This window comes from Amblyomma americanum, chromosome 10, assembly GCF_052857255.1.
Source record: "Amblyomma americanum isolate KBUSLIRL-KWMA chromosome 10, ASM5285725v1, whole genome shotgun sequence".
NCBI lineage: Eukaryota > Metazoa > Arthropoda > Arachnida > Ixodida > Ixodidae > Amblyomma > Amblyomma americanum.
In genome coordinates, this window is record NC_135506.1 from 32,743,264 (window position 1) to 32,763,881 (window position 20,618).

General features: G+C 47.4%; 3 protein-coding genes across 3 annotated transcripts; all 3 read left to right on the top strand.

The window, feature by feature from the left end:
- The first annotated feature begins 1,787 nt into the window (after positions 1–1,787).
- Positions 1,788–2,945, top strand: LOC144108168 (kelch domain-containing protein 3-like). The gene has a single exon (XM_077641447.1). The coding sequence runs from the start codon at positions 1,788–1,790 to the stop codon at positions 2,943–2,945; it is 1,158 nt and encodes a 385-aa protein (XP_077497573.1).
- A 5,907-nt stretch (positions 2,946–8,852) lies between these two features.
- Positions 8,853–9,980, top strand: LOC144108169 (kelch domain-containing protein 3-like). Its single transcript, XM_077641448.1, has one exon. It carries the CDS (start codon positions 8,853–8,855, stop codon positions 9,978–9,980), a length of 1,128 nt encoding a protein of 375 aa, XP_077497574.1.
- Positions 9,981–12,634: 2,654 nt separating this feature from the next.
- Positions 12,635–18,570, top strand: LOC144106207 (uncharacterized). The gene is made up of 5 exons (XM_077638944.1): positions 12,635–12,843; positions 16,644–16,712; positions 18,223–18,277; positions 18,364–18,395; positions 18,490–18,570. Exons 1-5 carry the CDS (start codon positions 12,682–12,684, stop codon positions 18,526–18,528), a joined length of 357 nt encoding a protein of 118 aa, XP_077495070.1. The 5' UTR covers positions 12,635–12,681; the 3' UTR covers positions 18,529–18,570.
- The last annotated feature ends 2,048 nt before the right edge of the window (positions 18,571–20,618 follow it).

Here is a 20,618-nt window from a genome sequence, read left to right on the forward strand (position 1 = left end):
GGTTTTTTACCTTTTGTTGTTTTGACCAGAGATCAAAAGCTGCTTGTTGCCACATCGCCCGCATACATCAATGTCTGTATAGGCCGTGTGCTGTATGCCTATTCTTCAGTACTGCTTTCTGCTGGGCGAGTTGGTTCATAACGCTACTGTAAGTGCGTGGAACGCGACAGAAAAAGCGTGGGTCAGAGACGATAAGGACAAGCCCGTGACCGTGTCGTCTCTGTTCTTTGTGGTTTCTGTCGCCCTACATTCGTGTTGTGTTGTGTTGGGTTTTATGGTACATAGGCAGCTAAGGCCATCATGCACCAAGCTCAAGAAATCGAATAAGTTTCCTGTAGAATGTTTACAAACATGAAATATTATAAATGGTGTAGATGGCCTAAAAGATATTACTGTCCAGCAATAACAGAGGAGAAGAAATTTGGAAATGGCTAACTGTAAAAGCCTTAAAGAAGGACAGGCAGCCTCAGCGGCTATCCTTGGCTGGGGAAGATGCTGAGGCTCCCAACCAGTAAAATAAAAACCCCAGCCTTCTTCTCAGAAATGAGAAAGTGACTGAGGTGTATAATGTAGTAAAGGGAGCCAGTGGTTAAAAAGTTTAGTTTTTCAAGTCCGCCTGCTCTATTTAAAAAGCTAAAACGAGAAGGTATTTAACAATGACATTGTCATCTAAGAGCAATGTTGGATGAAAAGAAATGCATTCATTATAAAACAGAGTAAAGTACTTTTTTCTTAGTTTTTCTGGTTTCACACAAGAGAATAAATAAAATGTGGTTAACCGCAAGTTCATCTCCCGATTCTTCGCAAACAGGTTTGTCTTGTTTTTTTAGCACGAAGCTGTGCGTAAGGTGCGTGTGACTTATTAGGAGACGGCATAAGATCACTTCGTTGAGTCGTTCGTTGTCACACATAAGGTATACAGGTCGGCTCAGAAGCACGCAAAGTTTGTTTCCTCTTGCGCAGAATAAATCACTACTGCCAAGCGAAAAACGCTGAAAAAAAAAACCTTAACCCTAACATCCAACTCAACAACACACAATATACAGTCGCTTTCTATTTCGTTTCTCTTGTTTCTTTTGATTTTGCCATAGAACCAAAGCATGTCAGGGGCATTACGAAAGCTCATGATGGTAGGCGTTTTGTTTAGGGAAGAAAATATTGAACGGCAGAGCCACACCGACAACACACAATATACAGTCTCTTTATATTTCATTTCTCTTGTTTCTTTTGATTTTGCACATGGAACCTACCTATGTCAGTTCCTTCGGCGATAGAGACACTGAAGCATCGCTGACACAAGCTGTTGTTGTTTGTCTCATAAAATGGCACATACCGACAAGGGGGATTGGCCACAACCAGGCGGTGGCTACCCCTATTGCAAATTGCATGCGGCGAACATCGGATGATCTAAAAAAATTTGGGCAGCTCAGTTTTCGTGACAGGGGTGATTGAGGGTGGTAAGGGGGTCTGACAAGCTTAAATTTATGCAAGAAAGTGAGTACTAGAAAGAAGGAAAAACGTGTAGAATGATCAAGAAGGGAATACCCAAAATAAAGCGTAAAAGGGGCATTACGAAAGCTTATGATGGTAGGCGTTTTGTTTCCGGAAGAAAATATTGAACCCAAGAGCAAAAATTCCCATAATATTGCCATTCAAGCGCAAGTGTACGTACATCGAGAGTAATGAAGAACGTGCTGAAGACAACGAAGAACTCCGCCGTGTGCTGCAGTGGTCTACGGCGAAAAGAAATCTACGAGCCTTCCCGGAAGAATTTTACAGTGGCGAAGATGTGGACGGTGCGGCTGGGAGGCGTGCCGGAAGGCGTATGCTACACGGCTGTCTCCATTAATGGCAAGATCTACTCGTTCGACCCCGACCGCGAGGACGTGGACCGCACCACACGCGAGTCCGTCGAAGTCTACGTATTCGACCCTGCGACCTGCCAGTGGAACCAGCTGCAGACGCAGTCCCTTCCGGACGGGAGCCCCTGGCATAATAATTACAGCCGCACGGTGGTCGCCTACGGAGACTGCGCCTACCTCTGGAGCAGCCGGGATTATATCGAAGTGGGTAGCGTAGTTTACCGCTTCGACACCAGAACGATGGCATGGAGTCTTCTGGAAGTGTCTGGCCAATGGCCAGAATTGCGGTTCGGCCAGACTGCATGCTTGGTGGGCAGCCGAGTCTACCTCTATGGTGGATGGCCGGTGGATGGCCCACCCACGCCGCAGATAGATTTCCTCGACCTGAAGACATTGCGCTGGCATACTGTGCCAACCAGGGGCGAGCTGCCGGAGAACACCGTGTACCATTCGGCGTCCGCCATTGGGGACCGTATGTACGTGTGGGGCGGAGCCATTGTGCTTTCTGGCCGAGGCACAGCCTACGGCAGCTCTCTGGCGTATCTGGACACGTCCACCTCGACATGGGTGCGGCCCCGCGTCGATGGCTTTCCTCCTGAAGGGCGCGAAGATCACGCCACCTTCGTCTACAACGGAGAGCTGTATGTATTTGGAGGTTTGGACTTCAACCGGGACCGATACTTTGGCATCATCCACAAGTACAACCCTGAGAGGTCCTCCTGGAGCGTAGTGACGCCGAAGCGATCAGGCCCGTCGGCCAGGCGGTTCCCGGGCTGCTGCGTGATTGACAATTTGCTTTTCGTCTTCGGTGGTCGAGGATTGAAATCCTACGCAACGGTCGAGCAGTGGATGCAGTCTAGTGTAGAGGAGACTTCTGAACTATGCGAAGAGGCGCTGACGGATATGCACGTACTAGACTTTTGCCCGACTTTGAAGACTATGTGCCTGATGGCTGTCATAGATGCAAATGTGCATGTCGGCCACCTGCCGCCTGCCATTAAAAAGGAGATCAGTGCACTCACAAGCTACAGCAGCCCTTTGCCGTCATCTCAGCCTGCAGGCTCAAGATGCGCACCCGACTGACTGGACTCTTTCGATGTGGCCATAGACTGGGGACGTTAATCTACGCGACCGCTGTGGGGACGCTACAGCAAGAAAAAAATTGCTTTCGAGTAAACTGCCCCCTGCTTCGTGCAATGCTTGCACACAAATGCGTGAATGTTCATGTGTCCATGCAGTTCGAATCCAAGTTTCCTTGCTGTTATACCTCCGGAGAATAAATGAGAAACGGGTTCTTAAACTAAGGCATCTCTCTATTAAAGTTTACTTCAGATCAGGCATTTTTTAGACCATTTCACTAACACAACTCGACCTTTGAGTATGAAGGAAACAACCAGTGTAGAAACCCCACAAGTATTTCATCAATTTTTTGTCACCGTAAAATATTCTGGCAATCACGCCTAGCTTGACTATAGAGACTGGAACGGTTAGCGAATCATAGCGGATTTGAGCCTTGGGCAAGGATAAATTTTCAGACATTCTAGAAAATGGTGTCACTCTTCATTGCAGCCTTATGCTATTATTTCCCGCGTACAGGCTACGTGCTACGCATGTTTATGGGTTAAAATTTTATGTTGTGCTAACTCTCCGCGGGTGCATACAGTTGCGTAGTTTTGAACATCGCCGAATAAAACCGGCCGTACCCATGACAGTAATGTGGCATTACCCATGGGGAACTCAGATATCCTAAATTAATATAAAGGGGTCAGGCTGAAGTATCCACCCCTGCATAAAGATCTAAGCATAGAGGATGCTGTTGCATGGTGACAGCTGCAGACGGGTACTTTTCCGAATCTAATCCTTCTTAATAAAATGTTCCCTACGCAGTATGAGGTTAGGTGCCCATGGTGCGGAGAGAAACCAGATTTATACCATATATCATGGGCCTGTCAAAAGATTGAGGCTCCAACTATTCGTAGAATGAAAAACCCGAGTGTAAGCTTGAAAGGCCAAAGGTGCATAGTAGGGCTCGCGCGCGAGATGGCCATATTCGGTTGAGCTTCGGACTAAGGCACAAACCCTATGAATGAAGACGGAAGACGCCATCGGAAGATGGAAGACTCCGTCTGAAGCCGCGAAGATCTCTTTTCTAGAGCTCAATAAATGTGTTTCCGATCCGATCCGATGTGAATAAATGCCCATAATTGCGATGTGACTTTGGAGAGGTTACACATTATGCGCGTGATTATTGACACTAGGAAAGCAAGCAGCGATTGTCGGCACCTGATCTATATGCGCTTAACCTGGCATGTATCACAAACTGTGAATGCAATGTTCCGCTTTCGAAAGGAAGGTTGTGGCATACCCAGAAATGCTCGAAAAACGCATTTTCAACGGGAAATTATTTATGAACGTGACGCGATTTTTCATACATCGTAAAATAACACCACAACAATCAGTTTATCCTCTCATATCCCCTCGGCAGGCTTGAATTTTGTTTCTATCGTCAGAAGCATCCCGAATTGATTATATGTGGCAGTATTAACTAATCGGTACGAGCAATACCCAAACTTTAGAAGAAATATTTTTCTGCACAAAAACAATAAAAATTGCCAAAATATTCCAAAAGCTTTCAATTAGAAACAGTAGCTATAAAAAAAGGAATACATTTTATTCAGTCTAAAAGTGGCCGTCAAAAACTTCAAATCTTTACCGGTAGCTTGTTGGCAGCTAAAGCCAGAAGAGAATCCGAGCAACACTAACCCTATTTTTCACACAGTCAATGGAAAACTGCAAAGTCTCCAGCGATACCAAATATTTTTAATTTATTTCAAGGGGCACAGGGGAAGTACTGGCAGTGAAAGAACAGCATCTCTAGCGACGAAAGCGAAAGATACTGGAGAGGAGGAAAAGCTGCCGACAACTACACAATTTATAAGAAAGCAACTGAAAATGGAACTTGCACATAAATGAAATAACATCTGGCACAAAGAAGGAAAGAATTCCTTCGCATTTCAGTGGGTTAAGAGCACTAAGCAAATGCCAGGAACATTTACTACAAATCACCACCAGTCAATAGCCATCACAGGACACGGGCAATTTGCATTTTTCTTCCAGCGAGTCAACATTAGTGGGGAGCGCAGCTGCCGTTGTGATGCTGAAGTACAAGGAGTTGATAATTACGCGCAGAATTGCGTCTTAACGGAGCACGAAAGAAAAATATTGACAGGAAAGCTTGGAAAAAACACACAAAGAGAAAACCGGAGATAATAAACGATCAAAAGCTAGTTAAAATGTTACAGGACGTGGTAAAAATATACTGGAGAAATCATACGAAAAACAGTAGCCTGCGTTGACCGCCACTGTCACTCCTTTGGCAGCAAGGTAGAGGGCTAGCGTGCTTCCATGGTGGCAACATAGAAAAAAAAACAAAAAAGAAATCAGTTAGCAAAACACAATCCGCAGACACCTGCGACACCACATTTGAATACACCTGGCAGATCACATTTGAAGACGAGACCGAGAGACCACATATTGGCACAGAAGGAGGGGCAAGAATCTTACAAATCAAGAAAACCAATCAAGAAGCTTCGGAGGTTTAAGGATTTCCAATAGTGTAGGCAGCAAACATTGACAATTAACCAGGATGTACCTTATTATTAGTAAATTTGCTCGCGGGAAAGGCATTATGTGAATCAACGATGACTTCGACAACCGAAGAGGAATAACAAGAAGGAACAGACAGACAGAAAAACTTTATTCAGCAAGTGAGTTTTAGACCCAGCTGGGTCCCTGGGCCACTGCGCGGTCCCGCACTGCATCAAGTAGGTCATGCCGGGACATGACGTCGGCAGCCCGAGTCACCGCAGCAAGCTGTGATGTCGGGTCTGCAGACATAAGCAGGACCTCCCAGTCCTCCCAGCTCGAGATGGCGTGCTGTCCCCGCAGGGGAGGGTCAGCAGGGCAGCCGAAAAGGATATGGGAGAGTGTGGCGTGTGGGTCACCGCATAGGGAGCATGCAGGGGATGTGCCGCAATAGTGGGATAAAATCTGAGGGGATGACAGAGAGCGGGTCTAGAGGCGTCTGAAGAGGATCTGTTGGGAGTGCGTAAGAGAGGGGTGGAGAGGAGGGTAAGTCCGACGGTCCAAACGGGGTATTTGCGTGAGCTCCGCAAAGGTGTGCGCCTGCTCCCTCGAGAATCCTGGATCGAGACTGTCCTGAGCCCGGCAAATCAGACCTCGGGCCAATTTATCGGCAGCCTCGTTTCCAGGGTTCCCAGAGTGAGCCGGCACCCACTGAAGCTCTACCCTGCGCGGTAAATTTTGGGTAGGGGTGTTCAACAATTGCCAGGCAGGGGCGTGAATACTGCCCCAGGCAAAGTTGGACAGAGGCGTTTTGGAGTCGCTGAAGATGTATTGGGCGTCCGAATGTGCAAGAGCTAGGGCGATGGCGGTCTCCTCTGCCTCCTCAGGCGTAGAGCCCGAGGGAAGACAGTGAGTTAGGGTTAGATTGTGGGCAACTGCTACCGCATCATGCGCTGTACATGCGGCATCTACCCAAACGGCATGGTGGGCTTGCCCATAATACTTATGGAGGGCATTAGCGCGAGCTACGCGGCGAGGGATGTGATATTGGGGATGGACGTTTCGAGGAAGGGGTTTCACAACGAGAGGTGTATGGATGTGTCGAGGAATGGCTATAAGGGTTGACTGGTTAGCGGGTATGTTGATGCGAAGGGAGGAGAGTATATGGCGGCCAGTGGCGCTCGTGGCAAGTCTAAGGTACTGTGTCTGAAGGTGCGCGTCAACTAGTTCCTGAATGGTGTTATGCATGCCTAGTGCAATAAGTTTGGCTGTGCTAGTGCTACGAGGTAGGTTTAGGGCTGCCTTAGTCGCAAGGCGGATCATTGCGTTCACGCGTTCGGTTTCCGTGCGGTTCAATTTGAGATATGGGGTTGCGTATAGAATGCGGCTAAGCGTAAATGCGTGCACTACTTTCATGTTGTCCGCTTCGTCTAAACCCTTGTTAAGGGAGGACACTCGGCGTAGAAGGTGCAACACGGATTGCGTGGAGGCCTTGAGCCTTTTAAGGGTATGTTCATTTCTTCCAGAATCCTGCAAGTGGAGGCCAAGGATGCGGAGGGCGGGTGTGATGGGGATAGCGGATCCTTTTAAATTGATTTGGATGGGCGAGTTAGCGCTAGATTTTGGCCTAATTAGGAAGAGCGCGGACTTAGATGGGGAACTTTCGAGCCCGATGGATGACGCGTGAGAGGAGATGGTGTCTGCTGCTAACTGAAGAGTTTCCTCAATTTCCCCGTCAGAGCCATGAGTGGTCCATGTGGTAATATCATCAGCGCACAGGGTATGCTTTAGGTGTGGGATTAGAGCCAGTTTGTGAGCTAGGGGGATGAGAGCAACGTTAAAGAAAAGAGGAGAAAGGACCGCCCCTTGAGGGGTTCCGAGCTCTCCGAGTGTATAAGGGGACGTGGTAATCTGATCTATGTGCAGGGAGGCAGTGCGGCCCGAGAGAAACGCGCGAGCGTAATTGTAGGTTTTAGGGCCTACCTGTAGAGCCTGCAGTTCCCGTAAGATGGCATCGTGTCGAATTCTGTCAAATGCCTTGGTGAGGTCAACTGCCAGGATAGCTTTAGTGTGGTGGGGGATGGTATCATCAAGCACGTCATGCGCAATTTGAAGTAGGGCGTCCTGCGCAGATAGATGCGCACGAAATCCGAGCATACTGTGGGGGAAAAGGTGGTTGTCTTCCATGTACGTTGTTAGCCGAGCAAGAATTATGTGCTCGAAGACCTTGCCTAGACAGGATGTAAGAGAAATGGGGCGGATGTTGTTTAGGGTGGTGATAGACTTGTGGGGTCTTGGAATAAAAATAATTTTTCCATGCTTCCACGAGGCAGGAATAATTTTTCCATGCTTCCACAAGCGTGAACAAGCCATTTTTATGTCGTGTTTGGAGCGGCCGAATGAAAGCGTGCCTCGACGCCAGCTTTGGCATTCATACAGTTCGCGCAGGTCTTAACCGGTACGCATCAAGTCACACTTTCTCTCTCCCTCTCAGTACATTCCAGCCTGCTGCTTACGAGAATTTTGAGACGAAACAAAGCATCGTTTCCTGGATACCTCGTGCGTTTGTAAACACTTGGCACCCCAGGCACATTTGACGTCTCAGCAGAAGTTGACATTTCTGCGACAAACAGCGGTTTTTATGGAAGTGGGCCGAAGAACATTGTTGCGTGCATCTCAGATGCATCGTCATCCTTTTGGTGGGTGACGCGGCATTCTCGAAAAACGCCTTGCCTTTCTGCCAGCATTTCAATAGCGCATCTCATACTGGTCTTCACCACTTGGCAAAGTATAGATGGCTTTTGAATACTGTTTGGCAACGTGGTTGAACACATTTTTTCAAAAAGGCGCCATGAAGGGGAACAGAGGAAATGATAAATACACAGAAGACAGACACGCCGGCGCGCAAACACCTGGCAGCTAATTTAATTTTGCGCAGAATAAGTTACTGCGGCCAAGCGAAGGACACAGAAAAACCTGAAGGCCAACACGTAACTCTTCACAAAACAATGTACAGTCATTTTATATATTTTTTTGTTATTATCTTATCATTATATATAGTTTTTGCCAATGCACCCAAGGTATGAAAGTTCGCCAGTAGGGGCACTGGAACATCCCTCACACAGGTGCACGTGCATAAAGGGGAACGAAGAAAGGGGCATTCTACTCTATACCTTGGCCAATCCCCCCCACGTGGGTATGTGCCATATTACTTGAGAAGAAGAAGAAGAAGAAGAAGAAGAAGAAGAAGAAGAAGAAGAAGAAGAAGAAGAAGAAGAAGAAGAAGAAGAAGAAGAAGAAGAAGAAGAAGAAGAAGAAGAAAACGAGCCCGCACGTGCACGTGCACATTCTACGACCGAAAAGAAACCTGCGCATCTTTCCCGGGAGGATTTTACAGTGGCGAAGATGTGGACGGTGCGGCTGGAAGGCGTGCCAGAAGGCGCAAACTACACGGCTGTCTCCATTAATGGCAAGATCTACTCGTTCGACCCCGACCGCGAGGACGTGGACCCCACCACACGCGAGTCCGTCGAAGTCTACGTATTCGACCCTGCGACCTGCCAGTGGAACCAGCTGCAGACGCAGTCCCTTCCGGACGGGAGCCCCTGGCATAATAATTACAGCCGCACGGTCGTCGCCTACGGAGACTGCGCCTACCTCTGGAGCAGCCGGGATTATATCGAAGTGGGTAGCGTAGTTTACCGCTTCGACACCAGGACGATGGCATGGAGTCTCCTGGAAGTGTCTGGCCAATGGCCAGAATTTCGGTTCGGCCAAACTGCATGCTTGGTGGGCAGCCGAGTCTACCTCTATGGTGGATGGCCGGTGGATGGCCCACCCACGCCGCAGATAGATTTCCTCGACCTGAAGACATTGCGCTGGCATACTGTGCCAACCAGGGGCGAGCTGCCGGAGAACACCATGTACCATTCGGCGTCCGCCATTGGGGACCGTATGTACGTGTGGGGCGGAGCCCTTGTGCTCTCTGGCCGAGGCACAGCCTACAGCAGCTCTCTGGTGTATCTGGACACGTCCACCTCGACATGGGTGCGGCCCCGCGTCGATGGCTTTCCCCCCGAAGGGCGCGAAGATCACGCCACCTTCGTCTACAACGGAGAGCTGTATGTATTTGGAGGTTTGGACTTCGACCGGGACCGATACTTTGGCATCATCCACAAGTACAGCCCTGAGAGGTCCTCCTGGAGCGTAGTGACGCCGAAGCGGTCAGGCCCGTCGGCCAGGCGGTTCCCGGGCTGCTGCGTGATTGACAATTTGCTTTTCGTCTTCGGTGGTCGAGGATTGAAATCCTACGCAACGGTCGAGCAGTGGATGCAGTCTAGTGCAGAGGAGACTTCTGAACTATGCGAAGAGGCGCTGACGGATATGCACGTGCTAGACTTTTGTCCTACATTGAAGACTATGTGTCTGATGGCTGTCATAGATGCTCGCGTGCATGTCGGCCACCTGCCGCCTGCCATTAAAAAGGAGGTCAGTGCACTCACAAGGTACAGCAGCACTTCGCCGTCATCTTAGCCTGCAGGCTCAAGCTGAGCACTAGACTGCCAGGAATCGTTCGATGAAGCCATAGAAATGGGGACGCTGGTGACGCGACCGCTGTAGCAACGCTCTAGCAAAAAAAGAAAACCCCTTTCGAGTAAATTACCGCCTCCGTGCAAATTTCGCACACAAACGCACAGATGTTCATGCTTCCTGCTTTTTCCAAATATATTTGCTGTTCGCTTCATTTCTCCGGAATAGAAATGAGGACCAGCTTCTTAAACCAAGTCAGTCTCTTCTTATATACTTCATTTTAGGCGTTTTCTTTAGGGTATTTTTCATCATCATCATCATAATCAGCCTGACTACACCTACTGCAGGGCAAACTCCTCTCGCATGTCTCTCAATTAACCCTGTCCTTTGCCAGCTGCGCCCACCTAATGCCTGCGAACTTCCTAATCCCATCCGCCCACCTAGCTTTCTGCCGCCCCCTGCTACGCTTGCCTTCTCTTGAAATCCACTCCGTTACCCTTAAGGACCAGCGGTTATCTTGCCTTCGCATCACATGCCCGGCCCAACCTCCTTTATTCCTCGTGATTTCGACTAGGATGTCGTTAACCCGCGTTTGTTCCCTCAACCACTCTGCCCGCTTCCCGGTCTCTTAACGTTACACCTATCACTTTCCCCTCTATAGCTCGTTGCGTTGTACTTAACTTGAGCTGAAAACTATTCGTTAGCCTCCATGTTTCTGCCCCTAGGTGCGTACCGGTAAGATACACCTGCTGTACGTTTTTCTCTTGAGTAATATTGGTAACCTGCGGTTAATAATCTGAATGGCAGTTTATACTATTGCAGTAACATAACTAACTCTGAGTATGTACGGTAGCAGCCGTTGTCGAAACCAGAGAAGTATTTCATCAGCTCTTTGTCGCCGTAAATCTTTTGGCAATCAAGCTTTACTGAATGGCTTAAGCGACTGGAACGATTTGATAGCGATTCCGGTTTGGAGCCCTGGTGCAAGGGCGAGTTTGCAAACATCATTTCAAAATGCGGTATTGCTATTTATGGCAGCCCTATGCCATGATTTCCGGTATACGGCCTACGTGCTATGCATGTTATAGGTGATATACCATACCCAGCAATCGTAGACAAAAGCAATTTTAAGCGGGAAACTGTTTATGCACGCAATTTTTTCATAAAATGAAACTTTCACTACAACAATCACTATATCCGCAGGTCAACCGACAGCAGTCATTTTTTTTTGTATTTGCGTTTTCGCTATCGTCAAAAGCGTTCCTCATTGGTTTTTTATGGCAGTCTTAACTGCTCGATGCGGGCGATGGAAACAGTTTAAAAGAAAGATTTTGCTACATATCGGAATAATGGACTATTACCTTTGCGGCGAGGAATTGGCCCTCGCTGCACGATAAAAAGAAACGTACTGACACCGTGGAGATCCCGAGCAGATTCCTGAACAATGCAGGCTCCAGCAGCTTCCTTCCAAGGAAGAACTTGAAGACCGACGCACCACACAACGGCTGCACCTTGTTATTTTAAAGCAGACAGTACTGTTTACTTCGACGCCTTTGCCTTGTCGCGCGGCGGTTAATTTCATGAACACCGGAGGATGTTGTCGGTACGTTCACGTGCTTTAGTTATGTGGAACGATGTGTTGTTGTGTGAGGGGACCTCTTTCGATCAAGTGCCCCGCGAGCATTCGCCTCGTCACAGGTGAATGGAGGAAATCGCAGCTGGCACCGTGAAGAACACATTTAATCTTGGGAGCACGAAAGCATTTTATTCTGTTACCACTTCTGACAGTTCTGTTACCACGGCCTCATTTAAAATGTTACGCACCAAGTTTCATGATCTCCGGTGCATCCACTTCATGAAGCTCCAAGTGCTCGGCAGGTAGCTCAGTTTTTCTCCACTGTTGCAACCGTCGACTGTCGTTGCTGGCTTTAAACTTGTTGGCTGGAATGGAACACTTTACCAGAAGAGGTCGTCACAGCTGACGATGTTCACTTCGCTCAACTTATTCATAATTTCTAATTACTTGAATATTCTTTGCACTCTGTTGTTCTCGTGGATATTATAACAGGTCTTAAATTGAGAATATCTCTTTTATATACTCATCATCTCTTAATTGTGTGCTGTTTCTTTCTTTGTGTTGTTTTTATTATTTGTACACGCTCTACCGTTGTAATGCTTCGGCGCTGCAGGATATGCTGTAAATAAATAATAAATAAAAGATGTGAACACCGAGTCAATGGCGTAATATATTCTTGGGTCGTCCGATCAGATAAGAGTCGGCTTTATCGTTCGTTTCGCCAGTGTCTTCAATTTGGATGTAGCCGGAAGTCCCGCAAGGCACATAAAGGGCACTAAGCTGAATGCTACTCATCACAGCTTTTCGATCCTAAAAACCGAAGGAAGCGTCATAATTTAGAAATGAAAGAAAAAGACGTCAGGCTTTTTTTCTTCGTTTGCGCTGATAATGTCTCATTAACTGCTCAGCGACTAGTTAAACGCCAGGAGAGAGCTGCCTCAACTGCTCTGCAGACTGTTCATTATTTTCTGAATATAAACAAGCACTTGCGCTAGGAATATCCACTTACGAATCGCTTCAGTGTTCAGCAGCTCTTCGAAGCCGACGACGAAGAGATCAAAGAACACTCGGTGCAGCCAGGCACAGCGTTGAACACAGTGCTTTATAATTGACCCCTCCTATCTCATCATGTCTTCTTTTCGGAAGTCGACAGAGAATATATTCAAAGTACCCGCAACCCCAACTAATAAGAAACAAGGCGAGACTGCTGTGAAAACTGTCTCAAAATCTGCGCCGCAGGAGACACGTCTGGACAAGTCACCGTGGACAGTCATCAGTCCCGTGGCAAAAGTAAGAGCAACTTTTTTTTTAATTTTCACTGTTTCATAGAGACCGGCGGCACGATAAAGCTCCGCTGTTAGTACTGTGCCTTTGCCGAATAATAATAATAATAACTGTTTTTTTTTTGGGAAAGGAAATGGCGCAGTATCTGTCTCATATATCGTTGGACACCTGATCCGCGCCGTAAGGGAAGGAATAAAGGAGGAAATGAAGGAAAAAAGGAAGAAAGAGGTGCCGTGGTGGTGGGCTCCGGAATAATTTCGACCACCTGGGGATTTTTAACGTGCACTGACATTGCACAGCACACGGGCGCCTTAGCGTTTTGCCTCCATAAACACGCAGCCGCCGCGGTCTGGTTCGAACCCGGGAACTCCGGATCAGTAGCCGAGCGCTCTAACCACTGAGCCACCGCGGCGGGTACCTTTGCCGAATGGCAATCAGAGAAAAAAGCTCCCAGAGGGGGCATGCATTCACAGAGCTTGACATCGTAAACCTTTATACGGTACTTGGTTACCTTGCAGGGAATTTTTCGCACTCCTGTGCAGTGCCATTTAATGTGTGGCAAAATTAGTCCTTAACATTGATGGTGCAGATAATAACTGAACAGGTATATTTTGATAGACGTACATGCGTATTGAATGCGAGCATAGGTAACAAAATTACTGAATAGAGAAACTCGAATGGAATTAGTCGCGTCATTCATAGAGAGAGCTGATGGCTGTGCTCAAGTAGATGAGAATTTCTGGACATATCTCAATATCTATGGAAGTGCGCCGCCTTCTTTTTTTCGTAGCTTCTGAAGCTGGATCTTCGACTGCCGGCGCGTTTGTTTTGTAAGAGGCACTTCCGGCCCCTTTAGTAGTACACCGGGCACAAGCACAGCTTTGAATGGCAAGTGAAACAGCTGTGCCAGCAGGTGTGTGCTTCGACATGTGCATCGTCTTGGAAAATTCACTTTAGTCACTGTAAATTGACATCATCACCTGTCATCTACTGTTTGCCTCTTTCATCTTACGCGGTGCGAGGTTGCCGACTAAATGTATGTTACCTTTTGCTTACCACCCCATGTTTACTGACATCAACGTTTTTTTTTTATCTCTTGAGCACTACTTCCGTGCTCAGTGCTGTTTGTGGTGCACTTCATAGTAATTAGCCGGCCCTCATAAAACCTGGTTGGCGCGATAAACCATATCTATATTAAAGTTATCAGGGTCAGGTGAGTGCAGATCTGTAGAATGACGCTGGGCAAATTGTGCTCGAAAAACTGCTCCCCCCGCCCCCCCCCCCCCCGTGTACACAATGTCTGACGAACACGTGCTTCCGGAATCTTTGAAGAATGTTAACGCTACCTTCATCCATAAGAGAGTGGATGTCATGGTCTTGAAAAATTTTAACTCGATCAGCTTACTATAAACTGCCGACGAGGTATTTACGAGGAACTCGCTCATAGATTTCGAAAATCTTTAGACTTAAAGCAACCAACTGACCAGGCGGCATGCGCAACAGCTACTCTACTCCACAATAGACCACATTTGCACCATCAATCATGTGACAGAAAGATGCGTAGAGTATCACCATCTTTTAATGTAGCTATAATAGATTTCGAGAAAGCATGTGCCTCATTCGAAACCTCTCAAATCATTCAGGGTTGACACAACAAGGTTGTAGAAGAGGTGTATTGAAGAATACAGCGAAATATATATAGCAGTTGCGCTGCAAAAATATACCTCCACATAGAAAGTAATAAAGGCAGAACCATGAAGAATGCCGGCAGGGAGAGAAGATCTCGTCAGTGCTACTCTTCGCGTGTTTACTGGAGGTCTTGATTAAGAAGTGTTGGGGATACAAGTTAATGCAGAATACATTAGCAATCTGCGATTTGTTGATCAGATTGCTGCACTTAGTAACGCTGATGAGGAGCTGCAAACCATAATCGAGGACCTAAGCAGGAAAAGCACAACTGTCGATATAAAAATTAAAATCCTAATATTTAACGCTCCCGCAATGTAACAGCAGTTTACAACGGGCAACGAAGCAAAGAAAAAGGGGGAAGGGAATACATCTACTTCGGGCAGATAGTAACTACAGATCCGAAGCACGAGAGAGGTAGGTAGGTAAAACGTTTATTTTGCTCTATCTTACAGAGGTAATAGCGGTTTCAGATGACTTTTTCCATCTTGCTCCAGGGTTGGTTCCCTTAGTCCAGGGCTCGACTGAGAGTAGCTGACCTGCGAGCACGTCTTACTAGTCCTTGCTGGACTTTTACGATGTCGCTGGAAAGCATCCTCTCCCACTGTTCCGCACTCGGGTTTTCTACTGTGGTTAGCTCGCCGACTTTCTGGCATGCCCGTGTGGTGTGGTATAGAGTTGGTGTATCTCCACACCACGGGCATACGCTTTCGTACTCTGTGGGATAGATTTTACTTAGCATGTTTAAGCACAGGAAAATTCCCGTTGGAAGTTGTCGTCACGCTATGGCGTCCTCCTTGCTTAGCTGTTCATGTGGGGGCGGATACTTTTTGCTAGTCCCTCTCTAGAGTCGAGAATCTCTGCATAGCTTTGGTCTACGGGTTCCGGGTCCTCTGCAGAGGTGAGGTGGATGGACGCTCGGTTTGTTGCGTACCCTCGAGCTGTCCTGTCTGCCTCCTGATTTCCCGTAATGTCGGTGTGACCCGGTATCGAAACTATCGCGTGTTTGGCTTGGTTGTTGTTGTTGGGGTTGCCACATGAGCGGAGAATTCGGAACCCGTTGTGGCTGATTCTGCCGTATAGATAGTTACGGCATGCTGCTTGGGAGTCTGCGAGCATGGTTAGAGACGTGTTTAATCGGCAGCCCTCCGCTGTCGCTAGAGCTACGGCTTCCTCTTCGGCCTCGGCTACCGTGCAGTTGCGCATTGACGCACTGGTTATAACTGATGATCGTTTAGGGTAACAGAATGGACTCCAAGATAACGCAAGAGTAGGAGGGGCTTGCAGAGAGTCAGGTGGCTGGATGCGATCACCAGGTTTCCAGGGTGAATTGTGGCCACAGCTGCCACTGGACACAGTTAATGGAAGACACATGGGAGAAGATGCATTTATAGCGAGCTAGGCGTAGTTTTTCTGCTGATGATATTAAAATTCGAGTGTATTGTCATTTCGCAGCAGGGTATTGGCCTGGGAGTGCAACTCATGACCTGACTGAGCCTCTTGCCTGGGTCATTTTTATGCTCATTTGTAGATAATGCTGTGCGGCGAGTTTAGTGAGGTAGGTGTTCACGACTGCACAGAAGTGGTGGTTTCGCGAAGCAATTGGAATAAGCAATGTGAGGTGCTGACAACCACGTTCATTTGCTATGTGCTCGCGAAGGGTGATACCGGAATAACTGACATTCCAAGTAATATGGATAATTCTTCTGCGACATTTGCTGAACTGGCTTTTTAATGACGACGCAATGGCTGCTGTGTAGGCCGAACAGGAGTGGAAGGAAAATATGTACGTATGTCCGATCAGTTTATCGCCACCTTTGCTGTGAAAGCTTGGTGACTTGTGCGCGACGCACTGTCACGGCACTTGTGGCGTGAAATGCAAGGCATCGATACGGATTAAAATTTTACTTGGGCAAGCCCAATTCCATTCCAGGTTTTCTTCGGGCTCTCAGTATTCTTTGTCCTTGAGTTTGTTTGAGTAGTTACCGTATTCAAGGGAGTCACAGCTCCGTAAACCGGAGAAAAATTGGGCATGCCAGCCTGTGAATGCACAAGTAAATGAAGCAATACAAAAGGTTCAGTTATCATCTTAATATCTCTTTATGTGATTTATTTTTCAGTACATTCATGACAAACCGGTACCTCCCCTAGTGAAGACCGTCAGGGGCCGGAAATGGTTATCGACAAAGGTAAGACACGAGCAAGGTTTCCGCGCTCGATATACTGAACCACTTGTCCACGCACACCACCCTTCTTTCTAACTTTTCTATTTTATATCTATTTTATATGCTATTTTTTTCGGAAAACAATAAAACTACGAGCCCTCAAAAACAGGCAGGTCTGCTTTAATCACAGAAGCGTTCAGAGAGAATTGGCCAGCCGGCTTTTCAAGGTTACTGATTGAGGCGAGCCTCGAAGAAAAAAGCCTGAGGGATGGTGTAGCCGCATGGTTCTGCTGTTCCGTTGAGCCATTGCCTAACAAGTATGATCTATAAACCGCTTCTGCTGCACCTAACATTCCACATTATAGCCTCACCCAAATTGCCGTGTATCTCGCTCATTTCATTTAGTGTCCACGTCATTGCTGAGTAAATTGTTGCACAGGGAGCATGACATGCCTTCTTTGTATTCGCGACTGCTGCTTCTTGACCGTAAGGACAACGCATGCACTTGGCCCTTTGCAGTCTCTGACTGCGGCGACTACGCCTGATCGCCTGCCCCAGTCGCCGGGGCCATCCAAGCCGCGAGCAGCCTCTCTGCCCGAGAGGCGATACCGCTCTTCGAATACAGGGATGCTTAATAAGGTGTGTTTTATTGGTGCTTCGCACGGAACACCTGCCCTGTACGTATACAAGCTGATTTATTTGCAACTAACTGCTTAAGGTCAGCAAAACAAGAAGGAAGCAATTCACGATTTGTTACTGCGGTGTGACGATCTTCATGAAATGACTAGACTATCGTGCATCAGAGAAGAGGATACAGCTGATATCGTTTCTTTGAAAGACCCTTTGCAAGACTGCACTAAATAGTCACAAAGTAATTGCCAATATAATGAGCATATATGCTATCTTTGAAGCTTATAGCTCTTACTCTTACGTTCTTGGCTTCGCAAACCTTTTGAGCGCATTGTAGTTGTGCCAATATGTGACAACTGCAGGTAAATTGATAAGAATGTTCCAGGCTATTAGTTTCCTTATGAAAGTATGCAAATAAGCTATCACCTCGCTAGAGAGTGAACCCCACAGCGGGCGCATGACTGATTAGTGTCAAATGTTATGTCATCCACTGTTCTAGCTGACATGAAGTATAAAAACAAACTGTTGCGATATAAATTATCTTTATACAGGCAGCCCCTAAAACAAATACTGGAATTCTCTTTCTTGTTTATTTTTTTCGTCATTTATTAAAGCTTAAACCCATAACTTTCCACTTCAGCAGGGTTATCAGAATGTCTGAGATTAAAACCTACACATTAAGCTATTTGCGTAAAACTTTTGTGATGTCTCTCACTTTTGAAGGGTCCTTGTCATAGATGTGTCATAGGAGTCGTCTAAAGACAAAACATAACTCTGAAAAAATTCGTATCGAAAGAAGATTGATCCTAAAAAAAGCGCAATGGATGCCGTTGAAAATGGGTCTAAACTATTGTGCGCTTGCACTTTGTCTCATTACTCGTTGTTTGCTTGTGTGTTTTCGCAGATTGGTGTGACTCCTCTTGTGACGCCTACTAAGCCCATCGTAATCAAGCACACGGGTATGTAGTAATTACGCCGCAAGCTGCCTGCAACATGATCCGGTAGAGTGCAGCATATGTACTGACGCGTCTGGCTTTGCTTTCAGTTTCAGCTGAGACTGGTAACGAGAATGAGACGGTGCGTATAGATCCCCGTTCTTCGCTTGCCTCTCAGTTCTGTGCTTTCTGCTTGCGGTCCTGATTTCACAAGGCTGACTGCTTTGTATGCGCAGGACTTGCAGGACTCCGTGCTTGAAGTGATCCAACACTGATCGGGAGCTGTGGTGCTCGGAGTTGTGGGGTGTGGGACGGAGTTGTGGGACGGCTTTTTTCGACGGCCAACTAAATGATGAAAAAGACCGGTCGTTGATGTTTGTTCACCTACAAATAAACGCGTGTTGTGTCTTGCGTGAAAGTGCAGACGATGTACTGAAAGCTGAGGTTTGTGTATGCATTCCCAAATAAACAAGCACAGAGAGAACCAAACGACTCTACTTGGCGAGCATTTCCCGAGTGAATTGGGACAGGTGACAAGGGTGAAGAAAATAAAGGTGTTAGCTTAAATTATCTAAAAAAGCCTCCGTCACCTCAAACAGCGCAGTCAGGGAGGTCGTGCGCACATCCTAGCTTGGACAGAAGCCTGGAAAGACAGGAGCGCGTTCAAAGGCCAAAGGCCCTGGGCCTATATCGCGGGTTCCATCAGCCATAAGCCGGCCTGAACGAATTACTCGTCTGTTGCAATTTATTTAATGCTTGTAAGCGCTACCTGCGACGAGGTACAACAGGAATGTTTTGCTTGCTGTGCACGTCTGAGTCCTAGCTGTCATCACAGCAGCGAGTCATCATCATTTGGCAACACGTTTAGAATATTCTATTTTGTTTCACGCAGCGAGTCGTTTTATTCGCGTGCAATTTTTTTTTACACCATCTCAAGGCGCAAGGTGAGTATCATATCTTGAGCCAATGAACATCTTGCATAGCCGCTGTCATGGTGGTCTGTGTACAGTCTGTGCAGAGGAGGAAGAGGATGAAAAGCTTTTATTGTAGCTAGTCTTCCATCGTCATCATCACCATAATCATCATCATTATCATCATCGTCGTCGTCGTCTTCCTGAGTGGAGCCCTCAATGCAGGGCTCCATCCTAGTCGAAATCAAGAGGATGAAATGGGCTTGGACAGGGCATGTGATGCGAAGGCAAGATAACCGCCGATCCTTAAAGGTAGCGGTGTGAACTCCAAGAGAAGGCAACCGTAGCAGGGGGCGGCAGAAGGTTAGGTGGGCGGATGAGATTAAGAAGTTAGTTACTTGAAGTAGTTACTTGAAGGGAAGGCACGCTAGCTGACTTACAGCGGGTTAACTCCTCAGTGACGGAAGATATTAAGGGGTGAAAGGGGGGCCGATATGTAAAAATACTCGTAACGATAACTGTCGCTCATTTCTCTCGAATTAAGCTGGTCTTCGCAGTGAGCGCGTTATACATCACGCGTGCTGACTACTGCAACCGGCACCTCGCAGATGGAGTGCCTGCGGTCGGTGCTGAGCATGGATGGTGCTGACCATCGCCAGCGAGGCCGTCGAGCGCGACGCCCCCCATTGCATGGAGACCCTGGTTCGGCGGCTGCGGGAGGCTTTCCTCCTGCCCCACCTTCCGGCGCAGGCGCGCAAGGCGCTGCTCGAACTGACTGAGCTGCGCGCCTCCAGATGGCAGTTCAACCTCGCCCAGCAGCTGTACTACTTCCCTTATACGGAAGCCTCGAGCACCGCAAGCGAGCCGCCGATGCCGCCAAGGTGTCGACCATGACGACCAGTCGCCTCTTCCTGTATTCGGGAATATATCTGGCTGCACCGCAGCTTGCTTTTCGCGTTCTGGAGAGTTGGCGACACTTTCCAGGGAGTCAAAGCTGGATGAGTCAGAGCACACACGATGATGCTCTAACTCACAATGATTAATTGTTGCTTTCAAGGCCGAAAGCCATCAGTTTATTCGCATTGTCTTCCAGTCTGGATGGTCATCTGTCAGTCCAGTGTTGAATTAGCGGCATGTTGACCAATTGTAACCACCAAGTTAATATTTTTTCGCCTCCCGGCCAAAAGAATGTCATTGCTACTTTATGCAAATATTCTGTTACGAGTTGGGTTACAAGCTGCTGTACTACTTAATCCCTCTTCATTATCTATCCTGGTGTCCTGAACCTGTCTTACAAAAATAAAATTAAGAAGCCCTAAGAAACCCTATGAAGCCCTTAGGTGGTTTGCGGCAAGTCACTGAGGAATATTTGGCACCCTTTCATCATGGTATACTGCCTTCTTTATTTCCCGCTAGCGTAATTCTTCAGTGTTAGGGGCAAGTATTTTTTCTTA

Bases quoted from the DNA above. Each gene is read 5' to 3' on its own strand.
- LOC144108168 (XM_077641447.1), top strand. From the start codon at position 1,788: ATGTGGACGGTGCGGCTGGGAGGCGTGCCGGAAGGCGTATGCTACACG.
- LOC144108169 (XM_077641448.1), top strand. From the start codon at position 8,853: ATGTGGACGGTGCGGCTGGAAGGCGTGCCAGAAGGCGCAAACTACACG.
- LOC144106207 (XM_077638944.1), top strand. From the start codon at position 12,682: ATGTCTTCTTTTCGGAAGTCGACAGAGAATATATTCAAAGTACCCGCA. The intron at 16,713-18,222 runs GTAAGACACGAG...GTGTTTTCGCAG, and splicing joins GGAAATGGTTATCGACAAAG to ATTGGTGTGACTCCTCTTGT. The intron at 18,396-18,489 runs GTGCGTATAGAT...TTGTATGCGCAG, and splicing joins CTGGTAACGAGAATGAGACG to GACTTGCAGGACTCCGTGCT.